General features: G+C 35.8%; 1 protein-coding gene across 2 annotated transcripts in view; it reads left to right on the forward strand.

Annotated features, from left to right (window-relative positions):
* LUZP2 (leucine zipper protein 2) overlaps positions 1 to 25,177 on the forward strand; it is a 467,078-nt gene that overhangs the window by 418,498 nt on the left and 23,403 nt on the right. For both annotated transcript variants that reach the window (XM_032413845.1, XM_032413846.1), the window contains exon 10: positions 16,670 to 16,762. In XM_032413845.1, coding sequence (XP_032269736.1) covers positions 16,670 to 16,762 — 93 coding nt within the window. The remainder of the gene's footprint in view (positions 1 to 16,669; positions 16,763 to 25,177) is intronic.

The following is a 25,177-nucleotide window of genomic DNA, read 5'->3' on the forward strand; positions in this document are numbered from 1 at the left end:
GTCCCACATCGGGCTCCCTGCTCTGCGGGAAGAGCTGCTTCTCCCTCTCCCACTCCCCCTGCTTGTGTTCCTGCTCTTGCTATGTCTCTCTCTCTCAAATAAATAAATAAAATCTTTAAAAAAAAAAAAATGTCCAAGAACCAACATCTTGCACTTGTGGTTTCCTAATAAAGTATGATCACTCATCTCCCCATTTTTAACTGACCACATTTCCCTCCAGAAAAACCAGTTACACCCAGCCTATTTTCAGGCACTCTCATTTTCTGGACCTGAATATCAGGTTTTTTGAACAAAATTCCATTCCCCACCCCACCCTCCTCCTTCTTCAAAGTAAGCTCTATGCCCTACGTGGGGTTTGAACTCAGGACCCCAAGATCAAGAGTTGCATGCTCTACCAGCTGAGTCAGCCAGTCACTCCAAAATTCCATTCTTTTTGATTTGAGGAATCAAATCAATCTTCATTGCAGCACTATATAACCATTTATGTTTCACTAATTACATCTTTTTTTTTTTTTTTTCTGTTGTCATCTCTATAGAGTTATTTTCCTGGTGTTGGCTTATATACCTATAAATGGATTCTGCTATTATCAAATGCTTGGGTTTTGATTCTACATTTAATCACCTGCAGACATTATTTTCCTCTCTGCTGCTCTAGTACAACCATTATCTACTTTGAATTCTTGGAAGCCTTGCATATCTTTATGATATATTGGGTTGGGGTCCCCTGAATAAATAATTTCTCTTGGGGTCTAATTTAATAACTTTTTAAATTGTTTTATTAATTGGACTCTACCATCTACAACTGATGAAATCTGTAATGGGCATATGGTAGTGTATAGCCAAAAGAATAATGCAGAAAGTTATTAAATTAGAACTGCTGTAGCCGTCTTGTAATTATGTAGGAGTGTTCTGAAAACAGCAAGCAGAAAGATGGAAAATTACTGGATCCTGGCAACATCCTGGATTACAGAATTAACCAACTCTAGAACTCTATATTAGGATTTCTTATGTGAGATAATAACTCTTAGTGCCTAGGCTGTTTTTAGTCGGGGATTATATAACTTACAACTAAATGATTTCTAACTGATCGAGTCTTCAGTATGATAAAGGAGAAAGATAATTAAACATATTAGAAATAATATATTTGTTATTATGTTGTAATATGTTAAAAAACTAACATGTCAATGAAAAAAAAGGACACAACGTGAAGAAAAATGTGATCTTCCATGGGAGACTTTGGAAAGATTCATTAGTGCATGTTATACTCCAAGTGTGTTTCAAGGGTAAGTGGAAATTTATCAGGAAAAGGATTTGGGGGAAAGTAGAAGAAGTAACCATGGGCTGAGGAACAGAGGAGGGGACAGTTAGGAATAATGCAAGACCTAAAAACACTGTGCAGACACACGTGTGTATGTATGTGTGTACACACAAATGTGAATGAGAGAGGAAAGAGAAGGAGGGAGCGTTTGAAGTGGTGAGTGGTGAGGTTTGGAGTATTGACAATGAGAACAGTAACTGGGTAACAGGCAGGTATAGAAAGATAGGTAGAAGAGAGGTTTAGAAGGAGCTTCTGTTTTCAGCCCAGGAATTGTTATGTTAACCTGAATGCCAACAGAGGAAGATCAATCAACATGATCGCCTTGAGCTTTGTCTTTCACCACACTGCACTGTCAGCATTTTGGAGGATGCAGTCGAGGGGGAGATAGGGCATCTGTGTGGGGTCAGATGGGGAAGAAAGCTGTAACTATAGAAAATGTGGATGCCTCTGGGGGTAGAGCTAAAAGTCAGATGGGAGAGAGAATTAGGCAGACATTAAGGAGACACCCATGCCTACCACTCTAACTGGATTTTTCATCAGTTCTTATCTTTCCTCAGGCATATTGCTTTCTTTGGGTTCCTTAAAGTTAGAAAGTTTTCTTATTCCTCAATCCTGTACCTATTCTCCTTCACTCAGAAGGCTCTGCCTGGCCTCCTCACCCGGGGAACTGCTCATCCTTCAGGTCTTGTTTTCAGTGCTATTTCTTCAGAAAAACTTACCTGACCCTCCCGATGAGTCGGCTCACTCTATTGTGTGCTGTACTCTTAAAGCAATCGAAAAATCTTTCATGGTAGTTAGCCAGATTGTACTTAATTAAATTTTTGTGAGGTAACCTGTTTTCATGCAATTCTTCTAGCAGACTGGGTGCTCCTTGAACCACAGGGATTGCGTCTGTTTTGTATTCTGCCATATTCTGGCCACATCTAGGTCACCCAGGAAGTAGTTTTTGAATGACTGAACAAGTAAGTGGATGGCATACTTACCACCACCCTAAAGAGGAAGGGTGTGTACAAGGCATTAGGGTTGGGGCAAAAATAGGGGAATGTACTTTAGGTCAGTTGTCCTTAGTCATTTGAGATTTTGCAGACTCTACTCATGTTATAAAAGCAATGGACTCTCTCTCCACAGAAAATTATACCTATAATTCAGTATCAATTGGCAGAAGTTTAAGAAGTCCTACATTAAAGGTTATTAGAAAGTTACAAAAGTAAGTTTAGACTGGGAAGTTGAGTTATCTGGACATTCTATGTAGGAAATATTACTGAACTGTAATTTTTAGTTTTAGCTTCTCTGTATTTCTATTAAAATGAGATGAAAGGGAATATATTTGAAAATTTGGTAGTAAAGATTCAGATTAGGCATTGGAATTGATTTATTAAAGTTTCATAATTACAAACCATTTAACCTCTGGAGATGAATTGTTGCATTGTGAATATTATTCTTTCTAATATGCTTCAGAAGTGCTCTATTTGGAAAATGGCATATAAACAATGTAGGTAAAAACAATGTAAGTTTATTGACTTAAAATGTCAATTTTTTTTTCCTAATCAAATTTTACAGTGGTCCAATATTAGGATTCACTGTGATTAAGGAGTGAGTATTTGAATGAGCTCTACCATTGTCTTACCTGTCAAATCTGGGAAAATTTCTTTAAAAGAATAAAAAAGAAGTATTTATTTATTTGAGAGAGAGAGAGAGAGAGAGAGTGAGTGGGAGGGTCAAAAGGAAAGGGTGAGAGAATCAAGCTAGCACTGTGCTGAGCGGAGAGCCGTACGTGCACCTCGATCCCACGACCATGAGATCACAACCTAGCAGAAATCAAGAGTCAGATGCCCAACCAACTGCGCCACCCAGGCACCGCATGGGCAAATTCCTTAAACTCTGAATTGAGTTTCCTCATTTTTAAAGGGTAGCCTGATTATTTGCTGAAATACAGTGCACATATTAACTTACATTCTTCTGGCATATGGCAAGGGCTCTATAAATAAAAACTATTAGTTACCCCTCTTCTCCCAACAAAAAGAAAAATAAAAGCAAACTCAGTGTCTTTAAAATTATTTTAATTATTTCAATTTTTTAAACCAGTAGAAGTCTTCACTCCCACTTTAATTAACCTCGTTGTTTCAGATTTTAATCAAACGTATCCATGTATCCTTCCAATCCATTTGCAAACAGTCTTCCTTATGCATATAGGCCACACACATCCATATATGTAATATCAATCAGGTTACTGAGTTATTCTGTGAAGGAAGGAGTGGCTGAGCTGGGGCCACTCGCACAGGTAGGATTCAGATTACAGAGTCGGGAGAAAACAAATTGGGACAGAAGGAGCAAATTAAACAAAAGCACAGAGAGGATAGTGTGTGACTTGCTCAGAATATACGGAACACCCCGGGGTTGCTGCAAGGGGTCCTGTCAAACAAAGTAATTTTTGATAATGGGAATAGTACATATTTATAGAATTTATCACAACTTCTCACATTAGACCAAAAGGAGATTTGGGTGCCCTCCAGGATTTGTTTTTGTTAAGATTCCAGTCAGCTCTGTTTGTTTTTAGGGAATGATTTGTTGACTCTTATTTAGAGATAACTCTATTATACAGATTCCCACAAGAGGGTCTGTGTTTCCTCTTAGCAACTTTGGTAAACAATCTGAGACTGAAGAGCTGGAGAGAAACAGAATGTCAGGAAGCTTTGGGCTTTCAAGTTAAAGCTGTTATTCAGGAAATACCGTAAGAATGGGAAATAAGAGGTATCCAAAGATAAGGATGTGTATTTTCTGCTGAAGTATAACAGAAGGACTTCAGTAGAATTAGGAGCACAGCACTAGAAGGGCATTAACTGAGCTTTGGAAATTGTATATTAGCTAAGGATATATTTTATTTCTATTGTAGCATATTATTTTACCCTAAGGTTAGAGAGGGAGGTAGAGCAAGGAGAAGCTTTGTTCTTTCAAGTTTTTTTTTTCTTTTTCTAATATTCTGAGTCCCCCCAAAATTGTTTTTAACTATCACCATATACAGTTTTTCTGGTCACTCTCTTTGCCTCATTTTATATATGTGAGCTAAAGTTTAAAAATGGATGATTCTGGGAAAATTATGGGTGGATGGCATTCATACCACCCTTCCTTATGACTTGCATTTGTCAACAATCTATAAAATTATCAGAGATTTTTACTAGATCAAACTTAATGAGTATGTAGAAAAATCATGTATTTGCTAAATTTTTTTTTTCGATTATTTATTTATTTATTTATTTGAGAGAGAGAGTGAGAGCATGAGAGGGGAGAGGGTCAGAGGGAGAAGCAGACTCCCCACTGAGCGGGGAGCCCGATGTGGGACTCGATCCCGGGACTCCAGGATCATGACCCGAGCTGAAGGCAGTCTCTTAACCAACTGAGCCACCCAGGCGCCCCATATATTTGCTAAATTTAATTTAATAAATACATATGGGTATTTATATTCTTCAAATAGAGTGTAATTTTATGTCCTAATTTTAAAAAAAAAAAAATTCCTAAAGCAATTACTTGATCACAAAGCAAACTTAATGAAGTTAAAGTATATTGTAGCAAACTGGGCTCTACAGAAAAAAATACTCTGTAAAGGCCCCCCCTTTCTTTTTACCAGGAGCACATAATACAGAAACTAGATGCTTGGGGAGAGTCATTACATAAATTGAGGGTGAAGAGAGGAAATATAGTAAATGGTGATAAATCCTATCAACTACTATCTCTAATAGGGAGGTATTAAGATGGAGTTGGAAACACAAAGAAATCAGAATATGACAGCTGTATCATCCAAAAGCATTTTGATTTTGGTGACTCAGTGAACATCTCAGTCTCAGTTTCTTCACCTCAAAGGCCTTGCAGAGTTCAGGTGAGATACAGTATGAGGAGTTCTGTGATGTTGCTATTCTTCTAAACAACATCAAAAGTCTTCCTTTTGTCAATCTTGATGCTAGTTGTGAAGAGTTGTAGAGATGAAAGAGGCATTGTCTTTGCCTTTAAAAAGTTCATGATTTGGGGGCACCTGGGTGGCTCAGTTGGTTAAGCCTACCACTCTTGATTTCTGCTCAGGTCATGATCCCGGGGTCGTGAGATGGAGCCTGCTTAAGATTCTCTCTCTCCTTCTCCCCTGCCCCCCCCACCCCCCTCATGCACATGCGTGCGTGCTCTCGCTCTCTCTCTCTCTCTCAAAAAAAAAAAAAGTTCATGATTTCATTTTTGTGTCAGGACCCTGGGAACTAAATTAAGTCAACAAAACAATTCCAATCATTTCATTCATGTTCATGGTCCTCATTACAAGGAAGATACAGACCATGATTTGGTCTCTGGAGAGGCCAGTGCATGTAGGCTTTGGTAGAATTCATCCCTACTAGTAGTGGTCTTTGGTGCCCATCATTTCTCATTGACAGTTCCTCAATACCCTTCTCCTGGTCTCTAGCTGACAATGATACAGGCTCTATGCATCTCATTTGTGTCCTGTCTTTAAGGAACCACTGTCCCCTCATTGTCTGTTGTCAGTTTTCTTAATACCATTGTTTCCTCTTTTTTCCAATTTTTTTTTCATTTGTTCAGGTAGGAGAGTAAATGTAATCGTTGTTATTAAGTCTTGGTTAGAAATCTATCGGGCGCCTGGGTGGCTCAGTTGGTTAAGCGACTGCCTTCGGCTCAGGTCATGATCCTGGAGTCCCGGGATCGAGTCCCGCATCGGGCTCCCTGCTCAACAGGGAGTCTGCTTCTCCCTCTGACCCTCCCCCCTCTCATGTGCTCTCTCTCTCTCCTCTCATCCTCTCTCAAATAAATAAATAAAATCTTTAAAAAAAAAAAAAAAGAAATCTATCGCATTCTGTTTTAAGACAATTAAATATTATAAAGTGCTTACCAGTTGAAAGAAATATGTTGTGATATATATTTATATATGTTTATATACGTTTGCATATATGTAGTGTGTGTGTGTGTGTCTATATATATATATATATATTTGCACTTATCATTGCTGTGAGAATACTATTTGTGAGCCTGGAATCAAAGCTATTTTTCCATTCACTTTTACATTCCCGATTATTCTTCTGGATCTTTCTGCTGCTAAGGAAAGAACTTCACACATCACCTATTCCAATTTCCTCATAGTGATATATTAAAAATACACACACACAGTATATACAAATCAATTTAAATTAGAGAGAAGCCACATATGTAATACACATGCCTATGCTTTCTCCAACAGAACGTGGAAGTGACCAAGATATGCCATTGATTCTGGAATTCTTTTTTTGACAAGTACACTGCTAAGGATGCTCATTTCATCCATTTAAAAAGCACATTATATGGTAAAAAAAAAAAAAAGAAGAAGATAGCAGGAAGGGAAAAATGAAGGGGGTGGAAATCGGAGGGGGAGACGAACCATGAAAGACTATGGACTCTGAGAAACAAACTGAGGGTTCTAGAGGGGATGGGTTAGCCTGGTGATGGGTAATAAAGAGGGCACGTAGTGCATGGAGCACTGGGTGTCATACGCAAACAATGAATCATGGAACACTACATCGAAAACTAATGATGGAATGTATGGTGATTAACATAACATAATAAAATATAATAAAGCAGTTTCTTTAATAGTTTTTACATTTAAGAAGGTTTTCAGTACTATTTGAAAGGTTTAGGCTTTGGGATTTTTCATCAGAAAAGACGAGAGAGGGGCGCCTGGGTGGCTTAGTCGGTTAAGTGTCTGCCTTCGGCTCAGGTCATGATCCCAGGGTCCTGCTCAATGGGGAGTCGGCTTCTTCCTCTGCCCCTCCCCCTGCTCGTGCTCTCTCTCTCAAATAAATAAATAAAATCTTTTTAAAAAAAGAAAAGAGAACCTTGGATATACTACTGAGGAAATTTAAAAATTACTTTGCCTTGGAAAGAATTATGGAACATATTCAAGTGCTAGGAAAATGAGTATCTAACACATTTCTAAATTACTGGAAGAGGTAGTTTAGTTTCCTGTGGTTACTGTAACAAATCACAAAAAATGTGATGGCTTAAAATAACAGAGATTTATTTTCTCACATGTTTAGAGATTTGAAGTCTGAAATCTCACAGTACCATACTCTCTTTGGGAGTTATAGGGATAAATATGTTCCATGCATGCCTCTTTCAATTTCTGGGGGTTGTGTGAACATTCCTAGGCTTGTGTCTGTATCCTTCTTGTCTCTACCCTCATCTTTACATTGTGTTCTCTTCTGTGTGTATATAAGAAATCTCCCTCTGTCTTAGATAGACACTCAGGGGGGTATTTAGGGCCCATCCATATAATCCAGGGTGGTGTAGACTGAACTGTGTCCCCCTAAAACTCACATGTTGAAGCTTTAATTGTATTTGGAGAAAGTGCCTTTAAGGAAGTAATTCAGTATTTAAGGTCATAAGGTTAGAGCCTTGATCTGGTAAGATTATAAGAAGAGACTCCAGAGAGCTTGCTCTCTCTCTGCCATGTGAGAACACTCTTAGAAGGCAGCAGTATCCAAGTAAAGAAGAGAACCTTCACCAAACACCAAACCCTGCTTAATCTGATCTGGGAATTTTCAGCCTCAGGAATTATGAGAAAATATTCTGTTGTTTAAGGCACCCAGTCTATGACATTTTGTTATGGCAGCCTAATTGGACTAAGACACCGAGTAATTTCCTCTTCCCAAGGTCCTTAATTTCATCACATCCTTTACCATATAAGATAATACTTACTCTTTTGCCATAAGACATAACATATATCTTCATGGGGCCTCCATTGTACGTAGACACTCTGTTATTGTGTTTGTTTTTATCTAACGAAAACAGTTTATTTTCAATCTGTAATTCAAAATCTTAAAAACATCGAAGTTTATGATTAGAAAATAAATATAATTTCAGTGGTTTGCCACCATCCACATTGCTGCTTGTACCCATTTCCCTTTGGCTTTCCAGTTTTTTTATTGAGATATAATTGACATATAACATCATATTAGTTTCGGGTATACAACATAATGATTTGATATTTGTATATATTGCAAAAGGATCACCACAATAATTTCTAGTTAACATCCATCACCATACATAGTCACAAAATTATTTTTTTTTGTGATGAGAACTTTGAAGATTAGTTTCTTAACAACTTTCAAATTATTTAATGCAGTATTATTAACTATAGTCACCATGCTATACATTAAACCCTCATAACTTACTTATTTTATAATTGAAAATATATACCTTTTAACCCCCTTCACCCATTTTGCCCACCTCCTAGTCCCTACCTTTGGCAATCGCCAGTCTGTTCTCTGTATCATTTCTTGGTTTTATGTTTTGTTTTTTGCTTTTAATGAGAACATAGCGTTTGTCTTTTTCTGTGTGACTTATTTTACTCAACATATTCTCAAGGTCCAACCCTGTTGTTGCAAGTGGCAAAATTTCATTCTATTTATGGCTGAATAATATTATATACATCTGATAATATTACATTTGCATCTTTATCCATTCATCCTTGGTTGGACACTTAATTTGATTCTATGTCTTGGCTATTGTAAATAATGCTGCAATGAACATGGGGACGCATATATCTTTTCAAGTTAGTGTTTTTGTTTTCTTCAGAGAAATACCCAGATGTGGAATTGCTGGATCATATGGTAGTTCTGTTTTTAATTTTTTTAGAAAACTTCATACTGTTTTCCATAATGACGACACCACTTTACATTCCTACCAACAGCACAGGGTGGGGTGGGGGGGCTTTTCTGCACATCCTCACCAACACTTGTTATTTCTTATCTTTTTTATAATAGCCATTCTAACAAGTGTGAGGTGATATCTCCTTGTGGTTTTGATTTGCATTTCCCTGATGATTAGTGATGTTGAGCATCTTTTCAAGTACCCATTGGCCATCTATATATGATTTGAAAATATTTTTCCCATTCAGTACATTGTCTTTTCATTTTGGTAAATGGTTCCCTTTGCTGGGAAGAAGTTTTTTAGTTTGATGTAATCTCACTTACTTATTTTTGCTTTTGTTGCCTTTGCTTTTGGTGTCATATCATCTCCAAGACCAACATCAAGGAGCTTACTACCTACATTTTCTTCTGGGAATTTTATAGTGTCAGGTCTTACATTCAAGATGTTTATCCATTTTGAGTTCATTTTTGTGTATGGTGTAAGATAGCAGTCCAGTTTTATTATTTTGCATGTGGCTGTCCAGTTTCCCCACCACCATTTATTGAAGAGACTGTCCTTTCCCATTGTATATTCTTGGCATCTGTATCATAAATTAATTGAACGTATATGTGCAAGTGTATTTCTGAGCTCTCTGTTCTGTTCCATTGATCCATGTGTCTCTGTTTTTGTACCAATACCACACTTTTTTGATTTCTATAGTTTTATGGTATAGTTTGAAATCAGGGAGCCTGATGCCTTCAGCTTTGTTCTTTCTTAAGATTGCATTGGCTGTACGGGGTCTTGTGTGGTTCCACATGCATTTTAGGATTATTTAATCTATTTCTGTGAAAAATGCCATTAGAATTTTGATAAGGATTGCATTGAATCTGTAGATTTCTTTGGGTCCATGGACATTTTAACAATATTGAGTCTTCCAATTCATGAGCATGAAATATTTATCTATTTATTTGTGTCTTCTGCAATTTTTTTCTTTAAGGTTTTATAGTTTTCAGTGTACAGGTCTTTCATCTCCTTGTTTAAGTTTATTTCTAAGCATTTTATAGTTTTTAATGCTATTGTAACTGGGATTATTTTCTTAATTTCTCTTTCTTTTCTTTTTTTTTAAGATTTTATTTATTTATGTGACGGCAGAGAGATTGAGAGCACAAGCAGGGGGAGCAGGAGAGGGAGAAGCAAAACAGAGGACCCTGGGATCATGACCTGAGCCTAAGGCTTAACCGACTGAGCCACCCAGGCACTCCCTTAATTTTTCTTTTTGATAATTTGTTATTAATGTATAGAAACACAATAGATTTTTGTATATTGTCATTGTATCCTGCAACATTACTGGATTCATTTACTATCCAGAATGTCTTATTAGTTCTAACAGGTTTTTGGAGTGGTCTTTAGGGTTTTCTATATATATATATAATATCACATCACCTGTGAACAGAGGCAAGTTTACTTATTTCTTTCCATTTGGATACCTTTTTTTAATTTTTTTTGCCTACCTGCTCTGGCTAGAACTTCCAATGCTGTGTTGAATAAAAATGGCGAGAGTGGATATTCTTGTCTTATTCCTCATCTTAGAGGAAAAGCTTTTAGCTTTTCATCATTGAATATGATATTGACTGTGGGCTTGTTATATGTGGTCTTTATTACGTTTAAGTACGTTTCCTCTATAACCACTTTGTTGAGAGTTTTTGAGAGGTAAATGGATGTTGAGTTTTAACAAATGCTTTTTCTGCATACTGAGATGCTTATATGATTTTATCCTTCACTTTGTTAATATGATAATATCACACTGACTGATTTACAGATATTGAACCATCCTGCATCACTAGAATAAATCCCACTTGATTATGGTATATGATCTTTTTAGTGTATTTTTTAATTTGATTTGCTAATATTTTGTTGAGAATTTTTGCATCCATGTTTATCAGGGATATCGTCCTGCAACTTCCTTTTCTTGCAGTGTACTTGTCTGACTTTGGTGTCTGTGTGATACTGGCCTTGTGAAATTAGTTTGGAATTATTTGCTCTTCTTCTATATTTAGGAAGAGTTTGAGAAGGATTGGTATTAATTATTCATTAAGTATTTGTAGAAATCGCTGTGAGTCATCTGGTCTTGGACTATGGTACATCCAGACAATGGAATATTAATCAATACTAAAAAGACATGAGCTATTAGGTCATGAAAAGACATGGAGGAAACATATATGCATATTACCAAATGAAAGAAGTCAATCTGAAATAGCTACGTACTGTATGATTTCAACTATAAGACATTCTAGAAAAGGAAAAACTATGGAAAAAATTAAAAGAATAGTGGTTACCAGGGTTGAGGAAGGTAAGGATGAATAGGCAGGACACAGAACATTTTTAGAGCCATGAAAAATATTCTGATAATATAATAATGGATATATGTTATTATACATTATTCCAAACCCAAGAGTGAACCCTGATGAAAACTATGGGCACTAGATGACTATGATGTGTTGATGCAGGTCCATCCTTGATAAGATTTGTATCAACCTGGTGTGAGATGTTGATAATGGGGGAGGCCATGCATGTGTGGGACTGGGGCTGTATGAAAAATCTCCGTACCTATCCCTCAATTTTGTTGTGAACCTAAAATTGCTCTAAAAATATAAAGTAAAGGGACGCCTGAGTGGCTCAGTTGTTAAGCGTCTGCCTTCGGCTCAGGTCGTGATCCCAGGGTCCTGGGATCGAGCCCCACATTGGACTCCCTGCTTGGTGGGAAGCCTGCTTCTCCTTCTCCCACTCCCCCTGCTTGTGTTCCTGCTCTCCCTATCTCTCTCTCTCTCTCTGTCAAATAAATAAATAAAATCTTTAAAATAAAATAAAATAAAAATATAAAGTAAAAAAAAAAAAATAACAACCAACAAAACAAACAAAACCATACTGCAGGCTAGGTATTCTTGACCTAATTTAGCAAAGCAGCAGAAAACAGAGACCCTCCAGAATTATATAAATTTTCCAAGTCCCCAATTTATTTATGGCTAATCCAGAATCTGAATCCTCATTTCTTTAACTCCAAAGGTATATTATCTTTTCTCCAAAGTCAGTTCCCATTCTGTATTAATTCATCATATTCAACAAAGCTTCTTTCCACAAGGAGCATCTCACTGATGGCAAAAGCCTATATTAAGCATTACATGTATTATATTTAAGTGTAAGCAGTTCCTCAATTAAATACTACATTTTTGTATTTAAAGTGATTTAACTTTTTATACTTCGTTGCTCACACTGGTGAAGCAATGTATCATTTCCTCCAGTTGTTGAAAGTAATATATGTAATTTTTTTTTCCTGAAGCAAAATGGAGATAACTTCAGTATTGATATAGACATTGGCAAACCAGGCACCCCAGTTTATTAATATGTGAGCACAAGGGTAGCCTTGGCAAACGTATGGAGGAGAAAAGTTACACTGTCATTCTTTTCCCTTTGCTTTTTGTGAACTTAATAGTTAATAAAGCTCTTTTTATCATCTGTCCAAAGTAACAAAATCCCATAAAAACAGATAGAGAGGTAGGTAGGTAGGTAGGTAGATAGATAGATAGATAGATAGATAGATAGATAAAACCTTTTATTTTGGACATATTCCTTGTCTCAGCCTTACCACCAAAATCTGGGAGCATTTTCACAAATGTACAGTACTTGCATGAAAAAAATCAAACATTAAAATTTATTAATATGCTACATATTTATATTTTTAGGAAGATATTGAATATCTACCCTAAAATGTAATCTCCATCATTGGCGAGCCTGTTATTATTCTTTTGAGCTTCTCTAGCTGGGTTAGGTTTCCCTCCTGTTAGTTTCCATGGTAAAGCTTTACCTCAGCCCTTATGTTATGCTATCAGTTTTATTTTATTGATTTGACTCCCTTTATCATCCAGGTCTCTGTGATTACATGCAACCAACACTGACCCTTACCAGATTAAATTAAGGGGCTTTATTGATAGAACATCAGGAGCTCATAGTACCAAGGAAAAGATAGAAGTAACACATCTGGAAATGGGCAGAAACAAAGGCTGCTTTAGAAGACTGGACATATGAACCATAAGGAAGGGTCTTATCGTAGAAACAACTTGGACAAGGCACCCTACTGGAATTAGTGTACCTAACCATTTATGGCTCCTCTTAATGTAATCAATATTATAAGAATGGAGGTATCATGACCTAACTTGGGTCACGTGCCAATATCTTGGATGGGTCAGGGAATTTGATACATAAAACAGTACTTTGGAAACACCATACCATGAACGAGGTAACCCTCCAGAATGAAATCAGGAGCTATTAGGAAGGTAAAAGATACGATGACAATTAATGAGGAGCAGATGGTAGCTCTTTGAGATCAAGAACTATGTTTTTAATGTTTGATCTCAGTTCCAAACACACTGCTTTCATAGAGTGTATGCACGATTAATTTTGACTCATGCTGCTAGAAGTAATTCAAATTGCCATATTTTGGAAAGACTTCTCTAGACATAAATATATCCATTCCTCTTGATTTAGTTTTGCTCCTTAATTCTTATTTTCCTTTAGTCCTAAGAAATATATCTTAAGTAAATGATGAAAAGAAAAACAAAACTTACTGAGGGCAGAATATGTACTAGCTTCAAAAGATGCAATAACGAATAAGGCATGATATCTTTCCTTCATGGGTTCCCAGCTTTTAAAGAGAGTCAGACATTTAATCCAATGACTAGTGTGATATGAGCTATCTTGCAAACTGGTACCAAGAAGACTGATATTCTTCCCAATATTATAACCTAAAATTCAGAACCACCAGTCTTTAACTGAAGTATACATTTTTACAAGTTCATTCTATGAAATATTAATTAGACATGTAAAGAATACTTACATCCTCACATTTATCTTTAGGTAGATAAAACATATATATGTGTGTAAAAACAGAAATATGTCATGAGCACTGTAATTGTGACTCTAAATATTCATGCATGAGGATACAGACAAAAACTGAAAGATAACATTGAGAAGTAAAAATAATTATTGCTAGAATGATGAATGAATTTTATATTTCAATTTCTTTTAATGCTGTTATACAATAAATGAATTTTCAAAGGTATGTTGGGACTATTTATTCAATGCTTTGATTGTTCAACAGAAACAAAATACACTAAAATTACTCCTTGCCTGTTAATGGGATTTACTCTATCTTTTTACAGTTGTGATTCTTGCTGTGATTGCCAGGGGAGACTCTCCTTAACTCTTACCATTTATGTATTCCCCCTGTACTTTTTAACCTATTTCTTCACATTATCTGTAATTTGTAGGTTATAGGAAGTCCAGTAGATTTTAGCTATATTAAATAGCTGTTTTGATTCATGTTAATATATTTAACACTGCTATTGAATAGTGCCTCTCTAAGAGTCACAAGTGCTTTGAACTCTCTATTAGCAATACACAAGTAACCGTCTTTGCTACAAAGCTATCTTTTCTCTGGGTTTCTCTATTTCTATAGAATTTTTCAATTTTGGAGGTTCTAATCTTTGCTCTCCACAAGGAGCAATCTCTTTTCTATTGCCAGAATTAATACTTTAGTTCAGCCTTTGTTACCATCTACTTGATCAACGTTTGTTGTTTCTTTCTTGAATTCCACACCCTAATTTTCTTCTGTTCCATTTTTGCCTTTATACTGCTGCTATATCACCCTAACAGAGGCTCTAGCCATGTCATATGCCTGCGTTAAAATATCCAGTGGACTCTGACTTGGCTACTAAATTTAAATGCATACTTTGCTGCTCAATTTTGGAATTTCCTTCCTACTTTGTAGCATTTTTCTTGAGCATTTTTCTCATGCTCACTCTACTGCTACCCTGTAAACCAACAGAAAAACAGCTGAATCTTCTTCCTAATATCTTTGCTTATACTGTTCCCTTCACCTAGAATGCTCTCCCTCATTCTTGCCTTAATCACTCAGCGGCTCATTTTAAAGCTTTCCCTTTCCATCGTGTCTTTTATTATTATCACAAATGGATTTAACGTCCATTCTCTCCAAATATATACAATTTTGTTTGTGCCCTCTTTTATTAATCTGCTTTATCTTAGGGCTATTTATGTGACTAAAAATCAGATTGTATAAATTCTATGAAGACAAAAACAACACCTTTCTCATCTTTATATCCACCAACAACATCTAATACAGAGTACTGGCTTATTCAAAGACATTTTGTTTTCCTGTTTAAATTTCTTATGCTTATGGAATACATAGAGGGGAGATCAGAAGATAGGGGTCTTAAAGCAAGGAAGAATAGGAGAGAAAGAGAGACTAAGAGAGGGGGAAAACACTTAGTGCCTTCTGGAACTCATACAATGAAGCTGAACTCCTTTAAGTATAAAGAAAAAAGAATTTTATGTAGTTATTTGTTTATCAGTTATTATATGTAAAGCCCAGGATTTGGGTAACTTAATATAGGAACTATTTTAGCCAACCGAAGTGCTTTATTTTCTATTACTTCTCTAATATGCTACTAGTTTTATAGATTTTTTTTACATTTAATACTCTACTAGTTTTATGAAATACCTTTGGTTTTTATTTTTATCAAAGTATTATTTTGTAAGAATGTTCCCCTGCGAAGGAATGTAACTGCCTATGGAAAACCAGGTCAGTGAAAGTAACACAGACAAAATCTGAGTGGGTTTGGATACTTTGATCAGACCATATCTTTGTCTTTATCTTCCTGGGTCCCCAATGCTTAGAGGCCCCTTTCTTCCACTGAGATCACAGTTTCAGATCCAAGCATGTTAGCATTCACTAAATTTAGTTTTTGTCTATCCTACAATAGTACCCTCACAGATTGATGAGCCTAACAGCATATTCAAATCAGCTTTGCCCAAGAAACACACATTTCAGTGGATAATCTTAGACCAGCCTATTGTGGATATTTACATATATTAATTATGCATACCCTTCCCTGGCCAGAACCTGAAAAACTGCCTTTAAAAAAATATTTTTAGGGGCGCCTGGGTGACTCAGTCAGTTAAGTATCTGACTTCAGCTCAGGTCATGATCTCAGGGTCCTGGGATCAATCCCAGCATAGGGTTCCCTGCTTAGCAAGGGAGTCTGCTTGTCCCTCTGCCCCCCCCACCTGCCCTCTCATTCTCTCTCTCTCTCTCTCAAATAAATAAAATCTTTTAAAAAAATTAGTGTTCCTAAAGAGATGAATTTTAGAATAGTATTTAAAGTTTCCAGAGATATGAAGCAGTGCTTGATTAGTTAGTAAAGCATTGAAATAAATGTAATCCTCTATGTAAATTATAGTGAACTGTTACGAAGCATTCTCCTTCTGACTGAGAATGTGAAGTGTACACTTATATTTCTCAGATATACTTGGAGTTAAAATATGAGAAAAGACAGGATTCCTGCTTTTTGTAGAAGTAGTAACCTTAAAATAAAAGCTTATTATGCAAGAAATAAATATTTCCAGTGGGAAAATAATGCCATTGGACCTCACTAATACAAAATTGAACAGAACTTATTTTATGTACTTTCAAAGAATTTTTATGTACAATTTTTAAGGTCTCTGATATATACAAATTTCCATTGTATTCATTTTCCTTGAGTGTGATGTTGCCATTGTATCGTATTTTACAATAGTCACATGGATCTATTGGTTGAACTTATTTCTCACTTTCTCTTTCTCTAGGCTCAGCAAACCTTTCCTGGAAGGAATGAGAGCTCTCACGTTGAGACAACAAAGGAAGAAAATCCCAACACCACTGAGTGCAATTCTCAAAATGTAAGAATAACTTAAAATGGTTTTCATATCATTCAACATGAAAATAAGAACATAGGCATTTTAACAATTCTAGTTCATGCCACCATGAAACTTTCTATATGTGATATCTACTATCTAAACCCTGTACTTTAAAATTTGTCAATGAAGTAAGTATTCTGTTAGGAAATGTAACCAGACTCTTAGGAGTACTATGAAGTTGGGTTGTCAGAGAAGTAAGAGGGTAACCACGTGCCCAACAATGTGCTCATTCCCACAACCACATGACAGAAAGCTGTTAAAATATTTAAAACAAAAACAAAACCCCAAAGGATGTGATTCAATAGTATTCTCCCTGTAAAGCAAATAAACCCAGCAAAATAAAGACATTACATTGAAGGTAGAGAGATTGTTAACCTTCAAATGATAATAGGAAATACATAATTGTGCCCTTTTTTATTTCTCCTAGTAATGTAATGAAATTTTAATTATTTTAATTACAGACCTATAATGTCTGGATATGAGAAACAGCAAATGACAACTGTGTTGAGTAGATTCAAAGTTAGGCTTTAATTGATTTGACAAAATGAAAAGTATATGCTGAAGCTATTCATGATTGAAAAGAGATCAGGCTACAGCAAAGAAAATAAGGTAGAATAGACACATAAGTTAATGGAGTCTATCTCTTTTTCTTCTACTGGCTGCCAAAGAGAATTTTAAAATATGAATTTCTCAACAATTTTGCCTTCAAATCTTTGTATATTTGAACATGTACCAATTCAGAACATAATAAAATTAATGAGAAGTAAAAATGAAAATCTCTGCGATGGACTTCCAAATGAAGAACTCAAGAAGGTTTTCTGTAGGAAGGAACATTTTGCTAAAGACAGATAGGTCTCTGACAGTGTGAGTGAATGTGCAGAGACAAGAAACCATCCGAATAAAATGACTAGAGAATAGAGTGCAGAAAGTGGTGGGATGTATGCCTAAAAGGATAATTTGGGACTTAAATATGAGAGACCCTGGATTCCCAAGCTGAAGAGTTTGGTTTGAATTAAGGTTATAGTTCAGATGTTTGTGTCCAATTAAGTTATGAGACAATAAGGTTAATTTTAAGGAGAATGTTTTTATTTCTTATTTTCTTAAAACTACCAAAAAATCATTTTGCAATATAGACAATACCAAATCATTATACTGTACACTTAAAACTGGGTTCTGTCTTAATTGTGTATCACTAAAAAAAAGGAAGGAAAAGAAAGGAATCTTGGAAGCTACACCCTTATGAGTAATGTTCAGGCTTGATCCTTAAAAGTACCACTTTGAGCTCTTAGATTAGGAGGAATTCAGTCGCCTTATTCCTGCCTCTGTACTGACCGTGAGCATATGTGTGCCTTGAGCAAACCATTCTTGTAATGAGGTGGTGGAAGCATCTAAAGGGACAAAAGAACTGGGACTTCATCAAGCTTACCAAACAAACAAACAAACAAACAAACAAGATGTTCCCATTGGAGACAAAGCTGAAAAGTACTGTGTGTTTTGCTCAGATTCCCAAAGCAAAATTCTGGTCTACTTTTCTTATCAAGAGTGAGACCTGCTCAAAATCGTAAGTTGTTTTTGTTTGTTTGTTTGACTCTCCTTCTACTTTTATTGTCCTTTTTTGTCCCTGATAATTCCTTTCCCTTCAATAAGTCTCATAAGTAGCTACTACCTTGTTGCAGGTTCCAATCTAGGTCCCTACAAAAATCTGCCTCCACCTGCACCAAGGTGAATGCTGTCTCTCGAACCTGACCTCTGTCTAGATTTTAGTCTTCGGAGTTTCTACTTCCAAGAAGCTACACTTTGTAGTGCAGAGAGTGCTCAATGTTCATAGGCTGTAGACTCAATTACATTTAAAGGCTGCGAGAGTAATACAGATGAGTGAAATACACCAGATGTAAGCGGTAGGAATTAGTGGAACTGGTGTGAACATCAATTTTCAAGTTTTAGACCTGCAGTTCTTAGCTGTCCTCAAAATAGCATCACCTGGAGAGTTCTTATAAAATACTGATGCCCAGAGCTGACATCAGAAAAATTAACTCAACATCTTGGCATGTGGGGTCTAGACATTAGTTGTATTTATTTTTTCAATTACTCCAGGTGATTCTAATGTGCAGTCGAGTTTTACTGCCAATGTATTTCACATGTAAATGATAGTAAAAATCATGTGGGGAGCTTTTAAAAATTAAGATTCTGAAAAATTCTTCAAGAAATTATAAATGAATAGGACTAAATGTAACCTCCATTTTTATTTATTTTTTTTAACATGGACCTGGCAACCCTCTTTCCAATCCAGGTGATTCTGAGGTGGATGGTTTGTGAGCCATAATTAGAAAAACTTTGGTTTAGATAACACATAATCCCTTTACTATATTGTTTAATAATGGATTTTCTACTTTTCTGACTCTCTTATACTTACATTTAAAAGAGGGCAGTGCCTAAGTTAGGTTCTATATTGGTAATATGAAAAACTGTGTATGACCTTTGATAGTGGGTGGGAGAGACCCATCCCAAAACCCTTCATTTATTATGTAACCTATATAAGACCAGTGTTGATGTAGGACTGTGGAATTGATCAGGAAGCTGTTATGTGGATTTCATCCATTGCTAAACTCTCCATGAGAAATCTAGTGGACCATCATCACCCCAAGCTACAGTAACCAGAGTATGATTAATTTTAAGCATGGAGAGCTTAGTTCCTTTGCAGGATTCCCCAGCGCTGAGACCAATTCTGCTGACTTCTTCAACCTTACAGAAAGAAAGCAGGGGAATCTTTTTTTCTTTTTTTTTTTTAAAGATTTTATTTATTTATTTATTTGAGGGAAAGAGAGAGAGCGAGCACAGGCAGGGGGAGAGACAGCGGCAGAGGGAGAAGCAGACTCCCCGCTGAGCTGGGAGCCTGACATGGGGCTCCATCCCAGGACCTGGAGATCACGACCTGAGCCAAAGGCAGACGCTTAACCATCTGAGCCACCTAGGCGCCCCAAAGCAGGGGGATCTTTGGATCTATGAGAACTGTTGTTACTCAGCTTGTCTAAAATCACCCAGAATATTCTCATTTGTGTTTAATATCATGAAATGTGGTTGCTTCCATTTTAATACAGCAGTATGAAAATACCTTCAACTTGACTTTAACAAGCTGCAGACTGAGCTCCAATTTGGGCTGCTTTAATTGAATGTCCAAATGAGGTATCCAAACATAGTTTCATAAAGTAAAAGCAATATAAATTTACCCTTTTCGGAGAAAGGGATTAGTACATTTTCTGTTGTAGGAAAGATAGTTATATTAGACAGAATTATGGCTTCCTTATTGTCTTTATTTGGAGATTAAGTATGGTGTAAAGTGAGGTGTATGGGTGCCATATTGACAAGGGGTGAATTTGTGATGATTAAGTTTATGCATCAACATGCTCAGAAATGCTGGTAAAGCATTATTTCTGGCATGTCTAACAGGGTGTTCCCAGAAGAGATTAGCATTAAATCAGTAGACTAAGTAAAGAGGATTGGGTGGGAATTCTCTAATCCCTTGAGGACCCACATAGAACAAAAAGGTGGGAGAAGGGTGAATTCTTTCTCTCTTTGAGTTGGGACATGCATCTTCTGCTGCCCACAGACATCAGAGCTCTTGGTTCTTGGGTCTTCCAACGTGGGGACTTCGACCAGCAGCATACCCCCCACCTTTCCCCAGTTCTCAGGCCTTTGGCCTCAGCTTATCATCAGCGAACCTGATTCTCAGCACTTCAGATTTGGATTGAATTATGCCACCAGTTTCCTGATTCTCCAGCTTGCATAGGGCATAGCATGGCATATCTCAGCCTCCATAATCACTTGGACCAATTCCCATAATAAATCCCTTCTTATATATATATATGTATGTATATATCCTATTAATTTTTTTTCTCTGGAGTACACTGACTAATGCAATCACTTTTCCATATTTGTATTCTGCATGCTTTGGGTGTATTTTCAAATAATTGGTATCTGCATTTTATGAAAGAGTTTTCTTTAATCAAATTAATCAGTGCAACTTAAGTTTTGTACAATGAAAGTAGATGGTAGTTGTTAAGGTAAGTTTTGATATTACTGGCCTTACTTGGCAAAATTATAGTTGGCAGTTTTATTCCCATTTCTTTTTTTAAAATTTCTTTTTCTACTCCATGAAATTCAAAAACCTAGAAACTACCAAATGAGGACATTTTAAAAATAATAAAAGTATCATAAAATAGGGACCTGAACGAAGCCAGTAACAGAAATGGTTGAGAGAAAGAAATCAACATAATATCAAACTGAGAAATCCATAGGACTTTGTGATCAAGTGAAGATGCAGAAGTAAAGATAAAAGTCTAATATGGACCCCGATTTTCATGTTAATTAATAAAAGCAATTGTATTGTTGTTCTCAGATAAAATAAAGTACCAGAGGAAGAATTTTAACTTAATTTTTGTCCATTTACTTCTAAGCAGAAGAGGTTCATGTTCTTTTAATAACTAGAATGAACAAAAATGTACATTAGAGCTAATTTATTTGTAAAAAAAAGTAGTTTAAAAAAACTTTGATTAGGTGTACTTTGCATACCAAAAAAACACACATTTTTTTTAAAGATTTATTTATTTTAGAGAGAGGGAGCATACATGTGTGAGTGGGGGGAAGGGCAGAGGGAGAGATTCTTCAAGCACACTGCCTACTGAGCAAGGAGCCCTTCTCATTCATAACCCATGAGATCATAACCTGAGCTGAAACTACAAGTCAGATGCTTAATCAACTGAACCACCCAGGTGCCCCCAAAACCACACATTTTTAAGAATATATTTCAGTTATTCATGAAATTTATTGAGTTGTGCAACTATTACCACAGTCAAGCTTTAGAACATTTCCATCACCCTGGTAAGATCCCCATGCCTTTTTACAGTTAATCTCTATTCTCAACCTCAGCCCAGACAGACATTAACCTAGTTTCTATCTGTATAGGTTTGCCTTTTTATAAATTTTATATGTTCATCATATAATATGTAGTATTTTGCATCTCACTTCCTTCACATAGTGTAATGATTTTGAGGCTCATCCATGTTGTAACATATAGTTGTAGTTATTGCTGAATAGGATCCGTTATGTGACTATACCACATTTTCTTTATCCACTCATTAGTTGATACCTTTTGGACGGTTTCTACTTTTTGGTTATTGTGAATAATGACACTGTGAACATTCACATAAACATCATTGTGTGGACATATGTTTTAATTTCTCTTGAGTAGATACCTAGAAATGGAATGGGATATGATAAAATTTTTTTTGACTTTAAGAAACAAATGGTTTTCCAAAGTGTCAGCACTGTAGATGCAGTGTTTGCATTTATAACCTAATCAACAATGTATAGAATTCTAATTTCTCCACATATTTGTCACTATTTTTTATTGTCTGAATTTTTGCTTCAAAGGCAAATTCTAGTGAGTCTGAAGTCAGATTTCATTGCAAATTTACTCGTTAGTTCCCTAATGGTTAATAATATTGAACACATTTTCATGTACTTACTAGCAATTCATATATTTTCTTCAGTGAAATATCTATTCAGATATTTTCCCCATATTTTGGTTGGGTTATTTGTCTTCTTAATGTTGAGTAGTAAGATTCCTTATATATTCTGGATATAAATCCTTTGCCAGATATATGATTTGAAAATATTTCTTTCAGTGTGTTTCTTATCTTTTCATTTTTTTAATGGTGTCTTTGTAACAGACTTTTTTTAGTGCAGTTTTAGATTTACAGAATAATTGAGCAAGAGTGCATAGAGTTCTGTTTAACAACTAGTTATCTTTCTGTAAATGACTTCTAGTTTTATTCCATGACAGTCTGATGGCATACTTTACATTTGTTTAGATGTGTTTTATGGACCAGAATGCAGTCTACCTTGGTGAATATTCCATGTGACCTTAAGAAGAAGGTGTATTTCTCTCTTGTTTGATGGAATATTCTATAGATGTTAATTAGAGCCAGTTAATTTATGATGTTGTTCAGATCAACCATATTCTTACAGATTCTTCTGTCTGTGTGATCTATCAGTTATTGACAGAGAGTGTTGCATGTGGTCTCTATCTGTAATAGTGGATTAGTCTATTTCTATCAAAATTACTTGTTTTTTACTATTGACTTGTACAAGTTCCTTATATATTTTGGATTTTAACCACTTATCAGGTAACTGCTTTGAAAATATTTCCTCCCACTCCATAAGCTGCCTCTTCATTTGTTTGTTGGTTGTTCTTTTGCTGTGCAGAGCTTTTTATAGTTTGATGTCGTTCCCCTTGTTAATTTTTGCTTTTGTTGCTTGTGCTTTTGATGTGATATCCATGAAATCATTGCCAAGGCAAATGTCAAAGTTTTTTTCACTTTGTTTTCTTCTAGGGGTTTTATGGTCAGGGCTTACATTTAAATCTTGAATCTGTTTCAAGTTAATTTTTGTGAATGGTGTGAAATTTTTGTGAGTGGTTTTATTATCATAATAGAGTTTGAAATCAGAAAGTGTCATGTCTTCAGCTTTGTTCTTGTTTCTCAAGATAGCTTTGGCTATTAGGTATCTTTTGTGGTTTCATATGAATTTTAGGATGGTTTCTCCTTTTTTCTGTAAAAAATGCCATTGGAATCTTGATAGGAATTGCATCAAATCTATCAATGGCTATAGGTTGTATGGAAATTTTAACAATATTCATTCTTCCATTCCAAGAAAACAGAAAGATTCTTTAATTTATTTCTGTCTTCTTCAATTTCTTTCATTAATATCTTATAGTTTTAGTGTATAGCTCTGTCACATCCTTGGTTAAATTTCTTCCAAATCATTTTATTGTTTTAGATGCTATTATAAATGAGATTGTACTCCTTATTTCCTTTTTTCCCCCATGTTATGTTTTCTTTTCAAGTTTTTGTTTAAATTCCAGTTAGTTAACATACAGTATAATATTTGTTTCAGGTATAGAATTTAGTGATTCATCATTTACATACAACACTCAGTGCTCATCACAAGTGCCCTCCTTGATACCCATCACCCATTTAACCCATCCCCCTGCCCACTTCCCCTCCAGTAACCCTCAGTTTGTTCTTCATAGTTAAGAGTCTGTTTCCTGGTTTGCCTCTCTTCTCCCCCCCCCAAAATGTTCATCTGTTTTGTTTCTTAAATTCCACATATGAGTGAAATCATACGGTATTTGTCTTTCTCTGACTGACTTATTTCGCTTAGCATAATACCCTCTAGTTCCATCCACATCATTGCAAATGGCAAGATTTCATTCTTTTTTATGGCTGAGTAATATTCCATTGTATGTATGTATGTATGTGTGTGTATATATACATGTATATGTATATATGTATGTATGTATGTATGTATATACATGTATATGTATATATGTGTGTGTGTATACACACTACTTTCTTTATCCATTCATGAATCGATGGACATTTTGACTCTTTCCATAATTTGGCTATTGTAATGCTGCTATAAACATCGGGTGCATGTATTCCTTCAAATCAGTATTTTTGTATACTTTGGGTATTTACCTAGTAGTGAAATTGCTAGATTGTAGGGCAATTCCAGTGTTAACTTTTTGAGGAGACTCCATACTATTTTCCAGAGTGGCTGCACCAGTTTGCAGTCCCACCAACAGTGTAGGAGGGATCCCTTTTCTCCACATCCTCACCAACACCTGTTGTTCCCTGTGTTGTTAATTTTAGCCATTCTGACAGGTGTGAGATGGTATCTCATCATAGTTTTGATTTTTATTTCCCTGATGTTGAGTAATGTTGAGCATCTTTTCATGTGGCTGTTAGCCATCTGTATGTCTTCTTTGGAGAAATTTCTGTTCATATCTTCTGCCCATTTTTTAACTGGATTATTTGTTGAGTTTGATAACTTCTTTATAGATTTTGGATACTAACCCTTTGTCAGGTATGTCATTTGCAAATATCTTCTCCCATTCCAAAGGTTTCATTTTAGTTTTGTTGATTGTTTCCCTTGCTGTGCAGAAGTATTTTTATCTTGAAGTCCCCATAGTTCATTTTTGCTTTTGTTTCCCTTACCTCTGGAGATGCGTCTACTAAGAAGTTGCTATGGCCAAGGCCAAAAAGGTTGCTGCCTGTGTTCTTCTCTAGGATTTTGATGGTTTCCTGTCTCACATTTAGGTCTTTCATCCATTTTGAATTTGTTTTTGTGTATGGTGTAAGAAAGTGGTCCATTTCCATTCTTCTAAATGTTGCTGTCCAGTTTTTCCAACACCATTTTAGAAAAGGCTGTCTTTTTTCCATTGAATATTCTTTCCTGCTTTGTCAAAGATTAGTTGACCTATAGTTGAGGGTCCATTTCTGGATTTTCTAATCTGTTCAATTGATCTATGTGTCTGTTTTTGTGCCAGTACCATAC

The sequence above is a fragment of the Phoca vitulina genome, unplaced genomic scaffold (assembly GCF_004348235.1).
Source record: "Phoca vitulina isolate PV1807 unplaced genomic scaffold, GSC_HSeal_1.0 scaffold16, whole genome shotgun sequence".
In the NCBI taxonomy this organism is placed as follows: Eukaryota; Metazoa; Chordata; class Mammalia; order Carnivora; family Phocidae; genus Phoca; species Phoca vitulina.